Source organism: Filobasidium floriforme (assembly GCF_021052385.1).
Source record: "Filobasidium floriforme strain CBS 6241 chromosome Unknown HD553scaffold_20, whole genome shotgun sequence".
Taxonomy (NCBI): domain Eukaryota; kingdom Fungi; phylum Basidiomycota; class Tremellomycetes; order Filobasidiales; family Filobasidiaceae; genus Filobasidium; species Filobasidium floriforme.
In genome coordinates this window covers 208081-219179 of record NW_025763641.1, presented here as the reverse complement: position 1 = coordinate 219179, position 11099 = coordinate 208081, and the positions used below count along the sequence as shown (strand labels likewise).

The 11099-nt window shown below is 53.3% G+C and overlaps 5 protein-coding genes across 5 annotated transcripts; 4 read left to right on the top strand and 1 right to left on the bottom strand.

The window, feature by feature from the left end:
* Positions 1-62: 62 nt before the first annotated feature.
* HD553DRAFT_287695 (carboxylic acid transporter) lies at positions 63-2715 on the top strand. The gene is made up of 9 exons (XM_046178288.1): positions 63-532; positions 610-697; positions 785-806; positions 897-1147; positions 1223-1568; positions 1652-1909; positions 1982-2212; positions 2304-2365; positions 2437-2715. Exons 1-9 carry the CDS (start codon positions 477-479, stop codon positions 2608-2610), a joined length of 1488 nt encoding a protein of 495 aa, XP_046034265.1. The 5' UTR covers positions 63-476; the 3' UTR covers positions 2611-2715.
* Positions 2716-4144: 1429 nt separating this feature from the next.
* HD553DRAFT_316367 (PAP2 superfamily-domain-containing protein) lies at positions 4145-6540 on the top strand. The gene is made up of 11 exons (XM_046180615.1): positions 4145-4346; positions 4490-4718; positions 4804-4817; positions 4892-4903; positions 5010-5166; positions 5250-5470; positions 5573-5618; positions 5698-5711; positions 5796-5808; positions 5892-5979; positions 6120-6540. The coding sequence occupies exons 1-11, from the start codon at positions 4295-4297 to the stop codon at positions 6384-6386; spliced, it is 1113 nt and encodes a 370-aa protein (XP_046034264.1). The 5' UTR covers positions 4145-4294; the 3' UTR covers positions 6387-6540.
* Positions 6541-6762: 222 nt separating this feature from the next.
* HD553DRAFT_316363 (uncharacterized protein) lies at positions 6763-7836 on the top strand. The gene is made up of 3 exons (XM_046180614.1): positions 6763-7044; positions 7122-7237; positions 7331-7836. Exons 1-3 carry the CDS (start codon positions 6812-6814, stop codon positions 7756-7758), a joined length of 777 nt encoding a protein of 258 aa, XP_046034263.1. The 5' UTR covers positions 6763-6811; the 3' UTR covers positions 7759-7836.
* A 757-nt stretch (positions 7837-8593) lies between these two features.
* Positions 8594-9895, top strand: HD553DRAFT_316361 (uncharacterized protein). Its single transcript, XM_046180613.1, has one exon. It carries the CDS (start codon positions 8659-8661, stop codon positions 9658-9660), a length of 1002 nt encoding a protein of 333 aa, XP_046034262.1. The 5' UTR covers positions 8594-8658; the 3' UTR covers positions 9661-9895.
* Positions 9896-10006: 111 nt separating this feature from the next.
* On the bottom strand, positions 10007-11044 carry HD553DRAFT_351857 (uncharacterized protein). The gene is made up of 3 exons (XM_046183649.1): positions 10871-11044; positions 10441-10772; positions 10007-10302 (listed from the first exon to the last, which is right to left on the bottom strand). The coding sequence occupies exons 1-3, from the start codon at positions 10962-10964 to the stop codon at positions 10279-10281; spliced, it is 450 nt and encodes a 149-aa protein (XP_046034261.1). The 5' UTR covers positions 10965-11044; the 3' UTR covers positions 10007-10278.
* Positions 11045-11099: the final 55 nt, after the last annotated feature.

Here is an 11099-nt window from a genome sequence, read left to right as displayed (position 1 = left end):
AGCGCGCGATTCCAGGATTGATGACACCGGGATATCGAATCGAGGTTGCGAGTTGCGGTCCGATCGACCCTGCATTCGCCTGTGCTCGTGGGCCTGTGATCCTGTGCTCTAGTGCCGACTTTGGAAAAGCCGGGTACAGTAGCTGTAAATGAAATAGGCTGGGCAGATGGGCAGGGTCCGTCCGACCGCAGCCAATGATATTCACGGGAACTCTTTCATGACGGGTTGCAAGGATTCGAAATGGACCCGGTCGCTGAATTGAATTAGCTGAATCGGTGACGCTCTTGGGATATATAAGATCGGGTCGATCCCGTTCGTCATCCCCGGTCGCTCGCTACGAATTATTCGAAGGAAGCATCAGCCGAGATTTTTCGTACCATCTCAGGACTATCGATCGCCAGGTCATCCCCAGCGACGTTCGCAAACCACCCGAGGACGACTCGTAGGACCCCCTCGACCTCCCTCATCATCCCATCATGAAGTTCCTCAAGAGTCTCAAACCGCCCGGTCGGACGCCCGATGTCATCGTCAAGCAAGTTCGAACTCCTTCTCTTGCGTATAAGGGGTCCATGCTAATCCGATGTATGCTCTTGTTTGTGCGTCAAACAGCCCGTTCAGCATCATGCGGTCGATCGATTTCACCGGATGGATGCTCTTGCTCTCCGGTTGGCTCGCTTGGACGATGGATGGGTACGATGTGAGTGGCGATTTCAGGTTGGAGAAGAGGCCGGTTCGATTCTTGTTGTTGGTTGCTGACGAGATTGCGCTTGGATGGGATGAGTAGTACTTCAGTGTCAGTCTGACAGGTGAGTCCGGACCGGGAGTCCGTAGACGATCAGAGCAGAGGCTGACGATCATATTGAATCACATTCCATGGTTTTCATCGCGACCTTCAGCCAAACGTCTTTCCGTGCAATTCGGCAAGAGTTCGACCGATATTACCACCGCCATCACCCTCACCCTTCTCTTCCGATCGGTCGGAGCGGTCATCTTCGGTGTCGCCGCCGACCGATACGGCAGGAAATGGACGCTGGTCATCAACCTGTTGTTGATCGCCATATTCGAGCTGGGGTCGTCGTTCTGTAACACGTACCAGCAGTTCTTGGCGGTCAGGTCGTTGTTCGGGATAGCGATGGGTGGAATTTGGGTGAGCGATCAGTGCAGGAAACCTTTCCGAAGCCCGAGAAGCATATTGACGTGTGTGCTGTTCCCATTCTGATAGGGTCTGGCCGCATCGACCTCTCTCGAAAACATCCCCCCTAACGCCCGAGGTCTCGTCTCTGGTTTCCTCCAACAAGGCTACGCCGTCGGCTACCTCATCGCAGCCGTCGTCAATCTGACTCTCGTACCCAACAACCCTCACACCTGGCGAGCCCTGTACTGGGTCGGAACCGGTTTGTCGGTATTCGCCGCGATCTTCCGATCATTGTTGCCAGAGAGTCGGTCGTTCCTCGAGGCCAAGCTGGAAGCCAAGTCTAGAGGTGATACCGGGACATCGCCGACAAGGGCTTTCTTGAAGGAGGCCAAGGCGATGTTGAAGACCAATTGGAAGCGAGCGATCTGGGCAGGTGAGCCGGGAACTATACTTCTTTCTGTGTACAAGCGACTTGCAGCTGATCAGAAAGAAACTCCACTCTGCGCTCTTCTCCAGTGTGCTTGATGACCGGATTCAACTTCCTCTCCCACGCCTCTCAAGATCTCCTCCCGCTCTTCTTGCAGGACAACAAGCTCTTCTCCCCGCACAACACGAGTCTGATCGCGATCATCTCCAACTGCGGAGCCGTCGTCGGAGGGATCACCGCCGGGTACTTTTCCCAGTACACGGGGAGGCGGCTGGCTATCATCATCATGCTCGTCTGGACGGGCGCTTTCATCCCGTTGTGGATCTTGCCTTCTTCGTTTGCTGGTAGTGAGTCCCGACTTGTCACGGCCAGGACTCAGTGTTTCTCGGTGATCTGACCGTGTCGCTTGCTATTTGCAGTCAGCGCGGGTGTCTTCTTCCTCCAATTCGGTGTTCAAGGAGCATGGGGTGTCGTCCCCATCTACCTCTCCGAGTCCTCTCCTCCCGCCTTCCGAGCGTCCTTTGCCGGAATCGCCTATCAACTGGGTAACATGGCCTCGGCCGGATCCGCGCAGATTGAAGCGAGGGGAGGTGAAAATTGGAGGACGACCGTTCAGGGGAAGAATGTACCGGATTACGCCAAGGTTCAGGGTGAGTCGAGGTTTTGGTTCTTCGGCGGCGGTGTTTGGCGGTAGAGTTGTCTTGATCCTGACGCTTGCCTGTTCCGATGTTGCATCGCTAGGTGTCTTGCTAGGAGTGATCATCGGCTGGACCTTGATCATGACCCTACTCGGACCCGAGAACGTAAGTCCGCTATGACCTTCATTTCGGTCCTCGACCGCCGCTAAGTAAGGCGTCTCCATTTACAACCGCAGCACGGAAGCCGATTCGAACAAGCCGTTGCCACTCGAGAAGGAGCGGGCAAGATGCGCAACGAAGATTTGGTCGAGAACCATCGGGTCTTGCAGGACGATAACGCCGAGGCAGGCGAGGTTTATGATGTCAAGGCCAAGGGTAACGTGGAGCACGTCGAGAAGGGGGTTGTATAAGGAACTCTGGGATAAGCAAAGTCGTTTGGTATTATATTGTAACTTGTTGTGCTCTGAAAAGTAATTGAAGGAAGGTAATCACGTAATACTATCGCAATTTCACTTGAAACGAGCTCGTGGAACACACGACGCCATGGCCTTTCCTCTCGAACAGCACAAAAAAGTATCGCGCCGAGTTCTACAGTATACCTCGCCCCCCGTGATCGTCACGCGCGATCCTCCCCTTTTCAAGTTCGTTCGACCTTGCTTACCTTCAAGGTCTCACTCTCCGACTCCCGGGCACGATCCCACTATATCCTACAACCGTGAGGTCTGTAGGGGGTGAGTCGGAGGGGTCGGTAATGAGGAGCAGGCAACATCCCTCTACTACGACTCTTTCTACTGCGGGGCGCGATGTGTTGGCAGGCTGGGGACTGATGTTTGGATGCATCGGACACAAGCCATGTAGCCACCTTTTGCGCGCCTGCTCAAATCCGCCTGAGCGCGAACGTACCTGGGTGGCGATCGCTTCGGTCAAATCGACAGCGTTGGCGTCATGAACGAAACGATCTTTATTCTGAGGGATGGGTTCGTACGGGACAGGCGTCTCAATCGGCATCGTCTTGCAAACACACAGTCCGGCTTTTGCCCCAAGGCTGATCTCAACTGGGTTCATAGGTTTCTAGCGGTGTATGCATGGGCGTCTAGAAGGTGTCCATTTGGTGCAAAACGGCCGTTTAAGGGAGGTGGACGATGGGCGACGATATGAACCTGAATATTGTGAAATCTCAGACCGTGAGATGCTTGAGATGAGGTAATCGATTTCTGTGCACTGGCATTTGTGTAAGAGTTCACTACTAGCGAGAATCAGGTGCACACCCGCGCCCAGGTTTACATTCGGCTTTGCAAGTTGTGCATGATTTGCCCTGGTTGCATGCAGCCGCTCGATGTCAATAATATCAACAAAGAGGGGGATGGTAGGATATGCGAGATCGAACGATTTTTCCAGTCAATTATCGGTCTGGAAGCCAGCAGCTGGATAAGAGCGCGAGCCTTTGTCGTGCTGAACCTTCTGAGCGATGTTGCTGCAGAACATCTAGAATGAGGTCGGGCGCCGATGACCGAGGTGGCTTTGGGCGGTGGAGTGATTGGAAGGAGGGGCGTCCTCGATCCCGGAACAGCCGGAACGGCCGGCGGAATAAAAGGGAAAGAGGAAATACGTCGAACAGTCTCTGGTCTGATCAGGTGTCGGACGATCACAAGACAAGGCGAGCTGCAAACTTTGCACGTCAGGTCAAGTTTGATGTCATATTTCAATAGCACGGAGGGCCTGGGGAAATGCTCATCTTGTGTTCTTGTATCGATCGTTGTACTTTGTTGCGCTGTGTAATCGAGTAGGATGTTGACTTTTTCCGTTTGATTACGATTGCACGAGGACGAGGTCGTGTGCCGGATCGATCACGCGCCCCCGGCGGAGGAGGAAGCCAAGAGGGCGAGGACTGCGTCGACGCTCTGACCTCGCCTTTCGCCCATTGCCTAGCCCGTGTTTGTTGATAGTCACCGCTACTCAGCTACTTTTGTCCACTTCGTTTAGAGCTATAGCTTACAGTCAATTGCTACCACCATAGCCACCTTGCTGCGGAACGAACTCACACGAACACTTGACAGGCCAGTAACGAACACCTAGGAGGAACTCGACGCAAGAATGTCCAAAGTAGACGAGATCCCCGTATTGTCCTTTATCCTCGAACCGCTGCGTAAGTCTGAATCGTATACGGATGAAGGGTCCAGGCAGGATGCCGGAAGTTCTGAAGGCTGATTTTGACCTGTTCTTTCACCTCGAACTCGGTTCAAACCAACACCACCCTTCAAATTCACAATCGATCAAACCTCCCTACAGTGGTCGTCTCCCTCCTCACAGCAGGTTGCCTCGTCAACTACCGCAGTGGAAATTCCCAATCCATCGTCCACGCCAGCAAACTCCTCACCGACCACAGACCGGCGAGTTTACCTATCCCGTTTGGGAAACAATTGAGGATTCCGGAGACGGAACGGTTCAGGCGGAATGTGACGAGTCGGTTCTTGGCTTATTTCCCGTTCTTGATGGAGGTCTGGTATTGGTTGTTGACGTGAGTGGCGATCCGGGGGGTAGTGCGATCGGGTGGGGTGGATGAAGTGAGCGGTGCTGATCGAGGTGTTGTCTTTTGGCTTTAGGTACTGGATTTACCGCAAGTCTATCTTCTATGAGCCGCTAGTCGAGATTTGCCTGCTGATGATCGTATGCGTTCGACCTATCCTTTAGAGGGTTTCCGAGGTAAGCCATCCCCCACATCTGACTCCTACGATCCTATCGAGATAGCACAACCACCTCTATCCCTTTCACCTGATCTGACGTATACATTTCCTCCTCTCTTCGACAGCGGCCCAAGCGGTGACGATGGGCAAAAACACCCGCCAGATCTCGCAGGACCACGCCATCTGGTTACTCAACATCGAAAAGGCCTTGGGGATCGATATCGAGTTGGGGTTGCAAAAGTTGATCTTGGATAGGCCGTTCATCCTTTGGTTCTTCAACAAGTGAGTCCAGGCCTTTCACTCGGGTTTGGTGTTTGTGCGGGTCTGGGGGTAGTCGAGCTGATCCTGAAATGCACGACCTCTAGGACCTACGCCATGGTCCACATCCCAGCGACCATCTCCTTCATCGGCTACTCCTTTTACGCCTTTGCCCCGCCCACCTTCCAAAAAGTCAGGAGGACGCTGGTCTTGTGCAACACCATCGCCTTTGTCGTCTTTACCGCCTGGCCTTGTATGCCACCGAGGTTGTTGCCCAAGGACGAGTACCATTACGTGGATACGCTGCATACGGGCAAGGCTGCTAGTAGTGAGTCCCCGCGTCGCGTTTCTGGGGAAGAGATGGAAATCCGTCGGTTTCGGGAGGAGACCGAGCTAACAACGGGCCTGCGTTGACGTGCGTGTTTGGCAGTCTGGACGACCAACAAGTTTCAGAATCAGTTGGCTGCTTTCCCTTCGTGAGTCGGCTTGTCGCGTCTTGAAGGTGAAAAATCTGTCAGGATACTGAGCAGCGCATTCCTGCTTGAGGTGATGTAGGTTGCACTTCGGATGTAAGTCTAGGCGAACTGAGGGATATCGAGATGCAAGTTGAAATGGACTGAACTAAACGAAACGATTCTCTCCTGTGTATACAGACTCGTTCGTCATGTAAGCCTGCCCCGATCTTCCTCTGCTTGCCTCTAAAATCCCGGCTAACAGTGTAATTACATCTGTGGATGAACACGCTCTAGTGGACTCTCCTTGTTCCTCTATTCGCCGCACAAGCCGGTCAGGATGGTCGCCCTCGGTTATCCCTTGTTGATCTTGACTGTCATTATGGTACGTGTGAACGTTGGTCTCGCTTCGAAAGTTGAGACGGCGTGAGACCCTGACTACAAGAGAGCTGACGACTTTTCACTCTTCACACTTCGCGCCTGATCGCGATCTATCCGAAACATATCTCTTGCGCTTTCCCGTAGGCCACCGCCAACCATTACCTCCTCGACGCCGTCGGTGGCTTCTTCGTCACCATCCTCGCCTACAAGATCAACACCTACCTCCTCTACCTCCGCCCGGTCGAAGAGTGGGGCATGTGGTTGTGCCGAACCGAGAAACCGCTGGACAAGGCCATCTTCGATCAGGCCCTCAGGGAGCACGGACACGTGACCGCCGGGGTTTCGGATTCGGAGGAGGATGTCAACGTACACTTGTTGGATGAGGAGAGACGTAGGAGGTCGAGCGAGTAATACGACGTCTTGTGAGCAAGGGGAACGGTGGGAAGGACGGATTGTACGGAACGGGGCGATAATGGCGCTTCAACGTTTGTCGTGAATGGGACAGACGTTGGGCTCATGGTGTACGATATGCAATGATAATGATACAACAGGGCTGCGATAAGAGGGCAAAAGCCAGAGAGATTGCGAGTGATCCAATAGTTGATTATGAGCGTGCTAATTATTGATCTTAGATGTACTGCTCATTGGTTTGTGTGCCCTCCTGTTGATCACGTGACTCGATCGAGTACGGAACCACCTGACGTCACGCAGCGGCACGATTGAGATGGGGTGTGTTGGACGCTACTGCTTCGACATCCCGACTTGAGACATAGTACGATCGCTTCAACCTGATCCAGCGATCCAGCTCATCTCGCATTCGATCAGGCTGATCAACGATGGCTTCACTTCTCAATACCTTCACCCGCCGGGCGAAACCGACGACCATCTCCCTTTTCGGCATCTTCACCTCGCCATTCACCCTCACTCGACCCAACTCGACCTTGACGCAGGCGAGGTGTTCCCGGTTCTTGCTCCGACAAGCTAGCGAGTTTGCTCCGAGGGAGTGTCCGACACCTCTGGTCTTGCTGAGGGCGAAGGGTCTGGCAGGCGCTGAAGATGAGAAGGAAGAGTGTGTTCACGTGGCCTGATACCGATTCAGGAGGCTGGGAGCTAATGAAGCGATGCCTGATCTTCTATCACAACTAGCTACTATGCTTGGGGAGGCATGTTTTCGGAACGAGGCTATACTGCCGTCGAGATTGATATCGATGCTCCGGAACAATCGACATCCAACAAAGAGTCTTTGCAGGTCATGGCCAAAGGTTAGTCCTCCCACTCCCTCTGCTTGATTACATCCGTAGGCTGACACATGGTGGTATCATCTATAACCGATATACGCCGTATTGTATGTACAGAGCTCTCGCAACAGATTCGTCTAATGATGATCCCCTTCCCGCCTATCATCGTATCGACCGGATCTTCCACCCTCCTCTCCCAAGCTTTCATCTCGGACCACCCGGCTTCCGCGCTCGTCCTCATCAACCCTCCTTCCAGCGCGGACGAGACCAGGCTCCTCACCCAGACCACTGAAACCCCTCAAGATGCCTCACAAGCGATAAGCGGGAAGGGATTCGACTATGAACCTCATTTCCCCATCCTGTATCTGTCGACCAAGACTGAAACGCCAGAACATCGATTACAAGCGCATGCAGAGCGAGGTGTCGGGAGGGGCGGGAAGGGGGTGACGTTCGAGGTTCTCGATGAGAGTCGGGCGCCCGGTGGAGAGAGGGGAGAAGGGACGAGGATGGAGCTGGAAAGGTGGTTGGATAGGTGTGGATATTGATAAGGGCAAGGAAGAGGATGTTAGCCTTGAGGGCAGCAATTAGCGATGTTGAGTGTGATACAACAATATGATCATTTGATATACCCATTTCGATGTGGACGAATCTATGAACAGGAGGAGACAAGGCACGTCGCTGTGACGACCTTGACGATTTGACGAATGAGTGTCAGCACGGGGAGGACCCCGCGAGCATGCAAGGCGAGCGGCTTGCAATTCTCCACGACATATTAGGGCGCGCAGAATGGATCACCGTTAGAGATCGGGAGACTCCGATAATATCGGCTGCACCTGTAGTTTGAGTGAGGAAAACAGCGCTTCTTTGGGACGGATGAGCACACCGCGATAACGTTCTGGGATGTTTTCCTTGTGCCCGCGAAGGTGAAGTGTGATGTAGACAACATGGTTAATTGAGCTCCCGGCTTTGGACCGGGATCGAGGGCGAAAGCCGGGAGGGTCGCCGCGTTTTGGCAAGCGCAGGCTGGAACATCAGGCGCAGCGAGTGAGTCTGGTGAGACGCAGATGGAACAATACGGACAGTTTAGGTTAGCAATCTTGTTACTTTCGTCTCCTGCTTCGCCCCTGCCAAGGCCGGGACCCATTTGAACGTATTCAAGCTAAATCAGCGCCAGATTTCATGGAGGTCAGTGACATCGTGTTCCGCTGTGCTTGTGGCTGTGACGATCGCAGCATACTGTGGCGTCATGATGAGACGTCATTTCGTCAGACGATGGCGCAAAATGACTTCCTTTGTGTGGCGCCTCCTGACGATTCGCCATGATTCTGCGAGAGTTGTGCACAGCGAGACACATATAGGACGAACATCTTGAGGGGTCCACACCGTTCACACTGAATCGCTCTCGGATCACGAGTACCGAACCTCTAAGACTTCTCACTACCAGTATGAGTTACGCAAGCACGAATTCCTTCTTCCCTTCCCGAATACCCTTACCCGCGTCAACTGCTGGGATTTCTAGCGGATATAGCAGCGGGTATTACAACCCCTCAGCCACTTCCAGCCAGGAGACACGCACTTTGGAGGAGATCCGAACGCTGGTGGATGGGATTCTCACGGCATTGTCAAACTTTCAGACTGCAAATTCGTCATCGCATACTGTAAGCGAGCTGACAGACCGTCTCCAGTTCGAGAACGAAACTGACGCAACGTTTCTACAGGGTGAAACGCCGCTCAGTGGTCCTCCGACCATCTCGAGTCTTCAGACAGACATATCGGGATATACCGATTCGTCGCTAGCCTCACCGAGAGCTCGACCAGACGTTCAAAGGGGAGCTTTCGATGCGACCGCGAATCCATCCTGCCAACAAGCGATCGAAATCGTCCGAGGGATGAGACTGGATCCGGATGAAGTGAAAGCTCGATGCAGGTCCTACTTGGAGGATCCGAGACAGGGGATAGATCATGGGTTCGGCGATGCGGACAAGGCTCGAGGTGCTCTCAATGATCCTGCTTTCTGGCTGTATCTAGCCCGACCGACGAGCCAGCTCTCATCCCGAATGAAACGGAGATTGAATGGTCAACGAGCTGATAGACTCACCGTCGCCGACCTCAGTGCCAGCGCATGGACGGTCATTCGCGGTTTACCCCAGGATGACGCAGGTTCTCGCGCTCCGTCCATCGCGACCACCGAGTCACTACCTGCTGAACCATCTTTGGCAGCGGCAGATCTCGCCAGTCCGCCCAGCGCCGTTGTCTTGGACCCAGAGCAGCGAGAGGTCCAGCAGGAGGACGACACGTTCAGCGCGTTGCCGTTTCCTGGAAATGCCGACGAAGTTGAAGAGGTATTTGATGCCGCTAGGAACGGTTTGGGAGATGATCATCACGATGATGGAGATCAACACGACGATGCTGATGGGCAGTACGAGGATGATGCGGCCAGGGCCTGATGACCCAACAACATCCCGGCTACCCTGGCTCGCCTCCGGCCTGCGCCTTTTGTATCCTGAAACGCAATTGTTGTTGTTATTGTAACCCCCATCTTCCAGTGAAACATCCCATACCCGAAAAGACAGACGAAAGCTGCACGGTTTCTTCCTTGTTCCCCGGTCTGTTTGCTCGTAATGGAGCAGTACCCTGTCAGTTGCCCTGATATGACCAAGACGAAACAGCTCACAATGACCTCGACCGCATTTAGACCAATACCAACATCAACGCCAGCATCGCTGCTAAGACTGCCTGACCCACTGCCATCGCGTTCCTTCAAAGACCGTCGTCCCCGAACAGCGTTTCTCATCCGAGTTTCAATCTGATTGGATATTCTTGACATTCGCATCTGGGTTACGTGTCATATCGTATCGTATACCCATACATCTAAATTTGATCTGAATTTGAAGTTGTTGGTCTTACCCCTGCCCGCGAAAGAGGGGGATATGCGGCAAGGTTACAGAAGTGTCGATGAAGAGGTGGTTGGGGAAGTTGATATGCAAGAAGAGAGGAGTGAAGGAGGAGGGAATAGCGAGGTAGAAGCGGTCGGCATTGGCCGGTAGGATGTGTGGATGTGGGTTCTACCAGGCGGTAGCTCCTCCAGACTAGAATACCAATCAACAACACGTCAAACCATACCAATCAGCTCATGTTTCACCGACAAGACGATAAATCTCGCCAGCTCGATGACGAGCCAAAAAAAAACGGGGGCTGGGAGGAAATGGTGGTCTACGAGGACTCACCTGAACCGCCTCCAACTCTTCCGGGGAGAACATCTTTGGCCTCCACAACTTCGTCGGGGCCATAAAGTAGGTATCGAAATCGGACGGTTTCCCCGAACCCTTGTTCTCCACCTGCGTCGTGCTCGAACTCGAAGAAGATGCGGAAGGGGAAGTGTCTTTCGAGGGATGATCCCGGACTTGCCCCTTGGCGGAAGAATCTAGAGATTGTCCTTTAGGGTTACTGGAGGGGCTGTCGGCAGAGGTGGATGTGCTTTGGAATTTGGAAAGGAAGGATTGGAAGTTGTCGACGATGTCTTGAGGAGCGGCGGGGTGAGGGCTCGGGGCGTGAGGTTCTGCAAGTAAAGGAGGTGCAACATTCAGAAGTTCAGTACACAATGATTTGGAAAATGGAAGTAAGGACGAGAGAGAGATGCAAGGTAGGAAGACTGACTGTATTCCAGGTTTGCACGTTTCCCGAGGAAATGGATCATGGGAGTTCGAGAGTGGGTGGCCTCGGCGGCCAGTCGGACGATGGTGGAGCGCATTTTCGGTAGGATTTTCTCTAGATTGTCGAATGCTACAGTCGAGAAGGTATACAGTGGATGATAGGGATATATGATTAGAGTATAGTTGCAGTGGAATGTATATGGATAGCCCATTGATGATGATGATCCGCTCGT

Excerpts from the sequence above, each read along its gene's own strand:
- HD553DRAFT_316367 (XM_046180615.1), top strand. The coding sequence starts at position 4,295 with ATGTCCAAAGTAGACGAGATCCCCGTATTGTCCTTTATCCTCGAACCG. Across the intron at positions 4,347-4,489 it reads CTTTATCCTCGAACCGCTGC|TGGTCGTCTCCCTCCTCACA; the intron begins GTAAGTCTGAAT and ends ACCTCCCTACAG. Across the intron at positions 5,980-6,119 it reads TGATCTTGACTGTCATTATG|GCCACCGCCAACCATTACCT; the intron begins GTACGTGTGAAC and ends GCTTTCCCGTAG.
- HD553DRAFT_316363 (XM_046180614.1), top strand. The coding sequence starts at position 6,812 with ATGGCTTCACTTCTCAATACCTTCACCCGCCGGGCGAAACCGACGACC. Across the intron at positions 7,045-7,121 it reads GCTGAAGATGAGAAGGAAGA|CTACTATGCTTGGGGAGGCA; the intron begins GTGTGTTCACGT and ends TATCACAACTAG. Across the intron at positions 7,238-7,330 it reads TTTGCAGGTCATGGCCAAAG|AGCTCTCGCAACAGATTCGT; the intron begins GTTAGTCCTCCC and ends TTGTATGTACAG.
- HD553DRAFT_316361 (XM_046180613.1), top strand. The coding sequence starts at position 8,659 with ATGAGTTACGCAAGCACGAATTCCTTCTTCCCTTCCCGAATACCCTTA.
- HD553DRAFT_351857 (XM_046183649.1), bottom strand. The coding sequence starts at position 10,964 with ATGCGCTCCACCATCGTCCGACTGGCCGCCGAGGCCACCCACTCTCGA. Across the intron at positions 10,773-10,870 it reads ACGTGCAAACCTGGAATACA|AACCTCACGCCCCGAGCCCT; the intron begins GTCAGTCTTCCT and ends CTTTACTTGCAG. Across the intron at positions 10,303-10,440 it reads AAGAGTTGGAGGCGGTTCAG|TCTGGAGGAGCTACCGCCTG; the intron begins GTGAGTCCTCGT and ends TTGGTATTCTAG.
- HD553DRAFT_287695 (XM_046178288.1), top strand. The coding sequence starts at position 477 with ATGAAGTTCCTCAAGAGTCTCAAACCGCCCGGTCGGACGCCCGATGTC. Across the intron at positions 698-784 it reads GGACGATGGATGGGTACGAT|TACTTCAGTGTCAGTCTGAC; the intron begins GTGAGTGGCGAT and ends TGGGATGAGTAG. Across the intron at positions 1,148-1,222 it reads TAGCGATGGGTGGAATTTGG|GGTCTGGCCGCATCGACCTC; the intron begins GTGAGCGATCAG and ends CCATTCTGATAG.